The sequence below is a fragment of the Nerophis lumbriciformis genome, linkage group LG19 (assembly GCF_033978685.3).
Source record: "Nerophis lumbriciformis linkage group LG19, RoL_Nlum_v2.1, whole genome shotgun sequence".
Taxonomy (NCBI): domain Eukaryota; kingdom Metazoa; phylum Chordata; class Actinopteri; order Syngnathiformes; family Syngnathidae; genus Nerophis; species Nerophis lumbriciformis.
In genome coordinates this window covers 24,949,415-24,958,505 of record NC_084566.2, presented here as the reverse complement: position 1 = coordinate 24,958,505, position 9,091 = coordinate 24,949,415, and the positions used below count along the sequence as shown (strand labels likewise).

At 43.8% G+C, this 9,091-nt stretch overlaps 1 protein-coding gene across 1 annotated transcript in view; it reads left to right on the top strand.

The window, feature by feature from the left end:
• The first annotated feature begins 244 nt into the window (after positions 1-244).
• efr3a (EFR3 homolog A (S. cerevisiae)) overlaps positions 245-9,091 on the top strand; it is a 74,735-nt gene continuing 65,888 nt past the window's right edge. Inside the window, exon 1 of the mRNA XM_061979134.1 lies at positions 245-725. Coding sequence (XP_061835118.1) covers positions 716-725 — 10 coding nt within the window. The 5' untranslated portion in view covers positions 245-715. The remainder of the gene's footprint in view (positions 726-9,091) is intronic.

Here is a 9,091-nt window from a genome sequence, read left to right as displayed (position 1 = left end):
CACCTCTGGAGATAGGCTCCAGCACCCCCAACGACCCCGGTAGAAAATGGATGGATGGATGGATGGATTGTATTTTACTAACAAAGTTACTACGAAGTAACATCTCAACAATGTGTTATTATTAGAAACCGTTGAATGTGAAGAAACTTGCAATCAATCAATCTTGGTAGTGACAAACGCGTCCACGAGTCATTACAATGTGTAATGACGTCACGTCACAGTAGGGTTCAATGCTCGTGCACTGTACACCTGAGTGCGCGCTGCTCTCAGGTCGACTCCGCGTTCCTTCACGGTGCCTTCACGGACTTTCGGTTGTTTGGCTTTCATCTAGCATACGGGCTGACAGAGAGAAAAGGGGACTTTGTATTTAAATCGCATTTGTAAGGACTTTACTTCCACGTTGTGTCTGCGCCGAGAGGAAGCCTGAAGTCGGGCGACGACTCGGTCTGTCCTGTGGAGGAATACAGGCGCCGGTGTTCAGTGAACGTCCCAGCCTGGTTGTGTTTGGACGTTAGCTTGAGCGGCTAATCTTCCACAGCTCTCTTTCCGACTTGACTTGTGTTCTCCCCTCAGTGGGACAACTGTGTCCCCGGTGAGACGACGTTGTCCTGCGTGCTGGTTTGGTCTGACAATCAGCAAGACGCCATTCCGATGCCAGGTGGGGGCAAGCAACATGGAGGCTAACTAGCTACCAACACAGCATTCAAACGCCACCATGCCAGCAGGTAAGAAGTGAATGTGGACTGGAGGCATACTTTACTTTAATCGGTGACACGGACTTCAACTTGGAAGCTTTTAAGCACTAATGAACTTCTTTACCTCTCAGTAAACATAACAAATGCCTTCTGTTTCGTTCGGGGACCTGCTGCAGGGTGCGTTTACTTTCAGGATATGAATCAACACATTGACAGCTCAACAACATGACGTTTATTAAGACAAGTTAACGCAGTAACCAGGTCACTGCTAGTTGTTAACTTCATTAACTGTTGCAGCATTTTTACTGACCTATGCAGCTTAATGCTTGACCTTTGATCCAAGTGAAGCAGGAAGCTGTAGGGCAGTGGTGTCCAAAGTGTGGCCCCGGGGCCATTTGTGGCCCGCAGCTCGAATTTTGACGGCCCGCACCGCCATGTTAAAATAAAATCTAACAAAAAAGGAAAAATGTAAGAAAAAAGACAATGTTATTAGGAAAAGCAGACATTTTGAAACTAATAATGCACGTTGTCACACAACTCAAAGCTGAATCAAAGGATGGTTCGAGATGTATGTAGGCATTTTTTTTGTACACTCGTGTACTATGACCTACAATCTGGTGTGCCGTGGGAGATGATGTCATTTCACCTAATTGGGTTAAAAATATTTTTTGCAAACCAGTAATTATAATCCGGGGGGGGGGGGGGGGGGGTCGGGGGGCTGGTAGGGGGTAGCGGGGTATATATTGTAGCGTCCCCGAAGAGTTAGTGCTGCAAGGGGTTATGAGTATTTGTTCTGTTGTGTTTATGTTGTGTTACGGTGCGGATGTTCTCCCGAAATGTGTTTGTCATTCTTGTTTGGTGTGGGTTCACAGTGTGGCGCATATTTGTAACAGTGTTAAAGTTGTTGCGTTACGAACATGATAGTACTACCAAGAATGTCACAGAATTTGGGTCCGTAACAAAGCCTGGTGGGAGAGAGTTTTTTTTGGACGGAGAATGGAAAAAACTTTCGAAGGTCTCAAAGTTTATCCAATAAGCTCAGTTGGATGATGATGGAGTTTTAAATCCGAAGGAAAAGACTGTTCGTGCACCGATACTTCTTTAAACAAGTGTTGCTATTGTTGTGTACATGTTTGCCAATTGTGTGAAATACAAAGTTACTGCTTATCCGTTTGGAATGCACAAATGCAGCCTGAAGAGATTTGTGTAAGCTTTCTTCTTTGCCTTGTTATATACCTGCTTCTCTTCCATCTCACTCGTTTTTGTTCAGGAGTCCGAATGAAGCAGGCATTATCCATTTCCTAGCAAAAACACTGCATTGTGCTTTGTTTTTATAGGTGTAACATTATGCTTTGTGTGTCACTGTGTGTGTGTTAGATGATTACAATAATAATAATAATTAGCATCTACAAAACCCAAAACCAATTAAGTTGGCATGTTGTTTAAACAAAAACAGAATACAATGATTTGCAAATCATTTTCAACCTATATTCAATTAAACAGACTGTAAAGACAAGCTACTTAACGTTCAAACTGGTAAACTTTGTTATTTTTTGCAAATATTAGCTCATTTGGAATTTGATGCCTGCAACCTGTTTCAAAAACGCTAGCACAAGTGGCACAAAAGATTAAGAAAGTTGAGAAATGCTCATCAAACACTTATTTGGAACATCCCACAAGTGAACAGGCTAGTTGGGAACAGGTGGGTGCCATGATTGGGTATAAAAGCAGCTTCCATGAAATGCTTAGTCATTCACAAACAAGGATGGGGCGAGGATCACCTCTTTGTGAACAAATGCGTGAGCAAATTGTCGAACAGTTTCTCAACGAGCTATTGAAAGGAATTTAGAGATTTCACCATCTAAGGTCCGTAATATCATCAAAAAGTTCAGAGAATCTGGTGAAATCACTGCATGTAAGCGGCCCAGTCACATGTTGTATGCGGCTTCTGCATACACACGAAAGTGACTGCAAGACATACTTGATCAATACCCATACAGGTCACACTGAGGGTGGCCGTATAAACAACTTTAACACTGTTACAAATATGCGCCACACTGTGAACCCACACCAAACAAGAATGACAAACACATTTCGGGAGAACATCCGCACCGTAACACAACATAAACACAACAGAACAAATACCCAGAATCCCTTGTATCCCTAACTCTTCCGGGCTACAATATACACCCCCGCTACCACCCCCGCCCCCGCCCAACTCAAACACCCCCCCCCCCCCCCCCCCCCATCTCCAGAATTTGAAGGTCTCAAGGTTGGCAAGTATGCCATTGACAGGCATAACAAATGATACTTTAAAGGAATACAATTGTCATAAAACAATGCATTTCTACTATAGTCACCAAACTCTGTGAAAACCGATATTGATGCTAACCTTGCACTTCCTCGTGTGTGTGTGTGTGTGTGTGTGTGTGTGTGTGTGTGTTTGCGTGCGTGCGTGCGTGCATAGGTAGGCATTTGCACGCTCGTTCTGCCTACCTACGACAGCCTGTTGCTCAAACGAATTATAAAACACATAACGTGGTCAATATTTTGTGGAACATGATTCATAAATACTGTATCACCTGAAAGTTGAAGTTTTACCTTACTATATCTCAAAATATTTAAAAAATGTTTTACTTGTGGCAGCATTATATTTACCGGTACTTGTAGCGGGCCGCCACAAGTAAATGAATGTATGGGAAACACTGATGTTAGATTATTTTAGATATAAAATCAAATGCACAAATATTACACTAATTAGCTTTGTCACATGTAACACAAAGCGTGGTTGTTTTTTTTTCAAAATGTATCAAAGTTGCCCCCATACTTAATTTTTTTCTGTTATCTTTATATTTCCATGTTTTACTGTAGAATTGTATTTACTGTAGAACAACAAGTTTGCAGTTTGTTTCAAAAATAGTTTGCAAATCTCAGTAGTTTGTTTCACACCTTACTGTACCCACAATTTCCCTTGTGGATCAGTAAAGTTTGTCTAACATAATCAATCAATCAATCAATCAATCTTTATTTATATAGCCCTAAATCACAAGTGTCTCAAAGGGCTGCACAAGCCACAACGACATCCTCGGTACAAAGCCCACATACGGGCAAGGAAAAACTCACCCCAGTGGGACGTCGATGTGAATGACTATGAGAAACCTTGGAGAGGACCGCATATGTGGGTAACCCCCCCCCCCTCTAGGGGAGACCGAAAGCAATGGATGTCGAGTGGGTCTGACATAATATTGTGAGAGTCCAGTCCATAGTGGATCCAACATAAGAGTAAGAGTCCAGTCCATAGTGGGGCCAGCAGGACACCATCCCGAGCGGAGACGGGTCAGCAGCGTAGAGATGTTCCCAGCCGATGCACAGGCGAGCGGTCCACCCCGGGTCCCGACTCTGGACAGCCAGCACTTCATCCATGGCCACCGGACCTGTGCCCCCCCCCCTCAAGGAAAAGGGGAGCAGAGGAGAAAAGAAAAGAAACGGCAGATCAACTGGTCTAACAGGGGGGCTATTTAAAGGCTAGAGTATACAAATGAGTTTTAAGATGGGACTTAAATGCTTCTACTGAGGTAGCATCTCTAATTGTTACCGGGAGGGCATTCCATAGTACTGGAGCCCGAATAGAAAACGCTCTATAGCCCGCAGACTTTTTTTGGGCTCTGGGAATCACTAATAAGCCGGAGTTCTTTGAACGCAGATTTCTTGCCGGGACATATGGTACAATGCAATCGACAAGATAGGACGGAGCTAGACCGTGTAGTATTTTATACGTAAGTAGTAAAACCTTAAAGTCACTTCTTAAGTGCACAGGAAGCCAGTGCAGGTGAGCCAGTATAGGCATAATATGATCAAACTTTCTTGTTCTTGTCAAAAGTCTAGCAGCCGCATTTTGTACCAACTGTAATTTTTTAATGCTAGACATAGGGAGACCCGAAAATAATACGTTACAGTAGTCGAGACGAGACGTAACGAACGCATGAATAATGATCTCAGCGTCGCTAGTGGATAAAATAGAACGAATTTTAGCGATATTACGGAGATGAAAGAAGGCCGTTTTAGTAACACTCTTAATGTGTGATTCAAACGAGAGAGTTGGGTCGAAGATAATACCCAGATTCTTTACTGATTCGCCTTGTGTAATTGTTTGGTTGTCAAATGTTAAGGTGGTATTATTAAATAAATGTCGGTGTTTAGCAGGACCGATAATCAGCATTTCCGTTTTCTTGGCGTTGAGTTGCAAGAAGTTAGCGGACATCCATTGTTTAATTTCATTTAGACACGCCTCCAGCTGACTACAATCCGGCGTGTTGGTCAGCTTTAGGGGCATGTAGAGTTGGGTGTCATCAGCATAGCAATGAAAGCTAACACCGTATTTGCGTATGATGTCGCCTAGCGGCAGCATGTAAATACTAAAGAGTGCAGGGCCAAGAACCGAACCCTGAGGAACTCCGCACGTTACCTTAACATAGTCCGAGGTCACATTATTATGGGAGACGCATTGCATCCTGTCAGTAAGATAAGAGTTAAACCACGACAAAGCTAAGTCTGACATACCAATACGTGTTTTGATACGCTCTAATAAAATATTATGATCGACGGTATCGAAAGCAGCGCTAAGATCAAGAAGCAGCAACATAGATGACGCATCAGAATCCATCGTTAGCAGTAGATCATTAGTCATTTTTGCGAGGGCTGTCTCCGTAGAGTGATTTGCCCTGAAACCGGATTGAAAAGGTTCACAGAGATTGTTAGACACTAAGTGTTCATTTAGCTGCTGTGCGACAATTTTTTCGAGGATTTTCGAAATAAAGGGAAGGTGGGACACCGGTCGGTAGTTTACCATGAGGTCAGGATCAAGGTTAGGTCTTTTGAGCAGAGGATGAATAACCGCTTTCTTGAATGCTAGGGGAACAGTGCCAGAGGAAAGTGATAAGTTTATAATATTTAGCACTGATGGACCTAATAATACAAAAAGCTCCTTGATAAGTTTCCCAGGAAGTGGGTCAAGTAAACATGTTGTTTGTTTTATCCCACTTACACGCTGTAATAGTTCCTCTAATATTATTTCATCAAAAAGAGAGAGACTATTTTGTATTGCAGTATCCGTCGTAGATACAGTTGTATCTGTGTTCATAGAACCCAGTTGTAGCTGGGATGCGTTGTCTTTAATCTCCTTTCTAATGAGTTCAATTTTCTTATTAAAGAAATTCATAAAGTCATCTGCCGAGTGGGTGGAGCTATTGGGAGGAGTCCCTTGTTGGGTTAGCGATGCTACTGTACTAAACAAAAATTTAGGGTCGTTTTTGTTGAGGCGGATGAGATTTGAGTAATATTTAGCTTTAGCTAAGGTAAGCATGCGTTTATACGATATTAAACTATCACTCCATGCTTGATGGAAAACCTCAAGCTTGGTCGCGCGCCATTTGCGTTCCAACTTTCTACATGATAATTTATGAGCTCTGGTTTCCTCTGTAAACCATGGGGTGCGCCTTTTAGGGGCCCTTTTTTGTTTTAGCGGTGCTATACTATCAATGGTTTTGCGCAGGGCATTGTCAAAGTTGTTAGTGAGGTTATCAATAGAGCCGACATAATTTGGGAATGGTGCCATTACCGAAGACAGTAGGTCAGCAAGAGTCATCGTTGTGGCGGCATTAATGTTGCGGCTGCTATAGCAGTTATTATTATTATTAGTTTGTTGACAATGAGTCAGAACTTCGAATTTTATAAGGTAATGATCGGACATTACTTTAGTATACGGGAGTACCATAACTTTGGAGGTGGTGACACCCCTGACCAGCACTAGATCTATCGTATTGCCGTTGCGATGCGTAGGTTCATTTATTATTTGTGTAAGACCACAGCTATCAATTATAGTCTGGAGCGCCACGCACTGAGGGTCCGATGGGGTATTCATATGGATATTAAAGTCCCCCATTATGATTATATTGTCTGCGTGCGTCACTAGATCAGCAACGAACTCTGAGAATTCATTAATAAAGTCCGAGTAGGGCCCTGGGGGGCGGTAGATAACAGCCATATCGAGAGGCAGCGGTGCGACAGACCTCATAGTAAGCACCTCAAACGATTTGTATTTATTATTTAGGTTAGGGGTAAGGTTAAAGTTTTCATTGTATATTAGTGCGACCCCCCCACCCCTTTTAAGGGGACGGGAAATATGCGCATTCGTATAGTTAGGAGGAGATGCCTCATTTAGCGCAAAAAATTCGTCTGGTTTGAGCCAGGTTTCGCTAAGACCAATGACGTTAAGATTGTTGTCTCTAATGACCTCATTAACTAATAACGTTTTGGGAGACAATGATCTTATGTTTAAAAAGCCCATATTATAAGTATTGGGCTGTTTTGACGAGTTTTTGTTTAAATTATCCGTAGTACAAATATTAATAATGTTGCGTTTATTATACGTAGTGCACTTTAAATAGTTTCGACCATATCTAGGAATTGATACGACGGGAATTTTCAGATTGTTTGCTTGATGCTGCGATCGACTGAACGCATCATGATTTGCCACCTCAGTAGAATGCATATCTACCCCGGACACATTCACAACAGAAAACACATTATGTGAGTTGTGTGTTATTCTAAGAAAATTGCTATGCGTACAGGAATTATCCAGCCTGGTGCTGGCTAGTTCTAGATTAACTGACTCCTCACCCGGACTAGCAGGCTCTGTAATTGCCTGTGACCGGGCTTGCTCTAGTGTAGTTAGTCAAATGTGACTTAAACAGTAGTCTATATTCTTAGACAGGATGATGGCGCCTTCCTGGTTAGGGTGAAGGCCGTCCCTCATCAGCAAGCCTGGTTTGCCCCAGAAAGAGGGCCAATTATCAATAAACGTTAGTCCCTGTTGTCTACAGAAGCTAGCCAGCCACTTGTTAAGCGAGACTAATCTGCTATATCTCTCATCATTGCCTCTCGCAGGCAGGGGGCCAGAGACAATTACTCGATGCCTGGACATCTTTCTAGCGAGATCACAAGTCCTGGCTATGTTTCTCTTTGTAATCTCTGACTGTCTCATCCTAGTGTCATTGGAGCCAACGTGTACAACTATATTCGCATAACTAGTGGTGCGATTAGCCTGTCGTACGTGTTTACTAGGCCTGTTGCGAGTTAGCTCCCTAAGATTAGCCTCAATGTCAGGTGCTCGGGCCCCCGGGATGCACTTAATTGTGGCTGGTTTGCTAAGCTTTATGTTTCGGGTGATGGAGTCCCCTATGACTAAGGTGTGGTGCCCGGTAGACTGGGGTGTAGGACTAGCTAAAGAGCTAAATCTATTATGCGTCTCAACCGGTACACCGTAGCTTGTAGGCCGCTTAGGACTACTACAGGCTGGGCTAGTTAGCTCGCTACAGCTAACGCTAGCAGATGTGTCCGCAACATCTAAAGTTACGAGATTACTCTGCTCTAACTGGCGGACACGGCCCTCTAGCAGAGCCAGCCTCTCCGTGAGTAAGGTGCAAGACGCGCAGGAAGCCATACTCACGGTGTTTTCTGTCACCGAGTGAAGTTCCTGCTGTCTTCCGAGAAGTCCTGGTCACGGTGTGCAGGAGTAGACTCCTTCTGACCGGCGCCCGGCGACGCCTTTCTCCGCGCTAGCTTCGTTAGCTTAGCAGCTAGCTGCTAGCTAGCTGCGGGAGGGGTGGAGAGACAGAGATCGGGTGATTTGCAAGTTAAATAGTACTACTAAATATGTTGAGAAAGTAATAAAGAAAGCTGCAGAACAATTTAAAAGCACACAAATAGAACGATACTTAGCTTTTTCGAAACAGCGAGCAGTCAGCGAGCAGTCACGCACGGTGAACCGGAACCGGAAACATAAACCCAACTGTGACTTTAAAACAGAGATACGTACCAACTTGGGATTATGGCGTACCCACATGCCCCTTGCGCCAGGTGTTGTTGTTTTTTACGCATTCTGCATGTTTTTTTATACCTGATATCATACATATTTTTGTCCTAAAAGCTTGCAGACAGAAAGTGAGCTCAGTGTTCACAAGTTTGTGGCCAAAAACTTCCCCTCGGGGGTCTCTTGTGTGCGTCCAAATGGAGGATGGCGGTCGTTGTATAGTGTTTGTGTTGTTTGTGTTGTTTCTGCATGTTTGGCTGCGGGCGGGTTCTGCTGCACCCCCTAGAGGCCTCATGCCTGCTCTGTAATTAGTCCCAGTGGTGAGCTTGTGTGTGAGTAGTCCTGTGACTAGCTGACACTCATGTGGAAAGACTTTCTGCAAGATGTTGGAGTGTCTCTAACCCAGTTAGAATGCACGATATCGGCGGCCGACAATTATCGCGGCCAGCGTGTGGTTGGACATGTTCAACAACGAGGACCTGCCCACTGCCGAGGAGCTTGACTCGCAGTCCAAGATGGCAGCTTA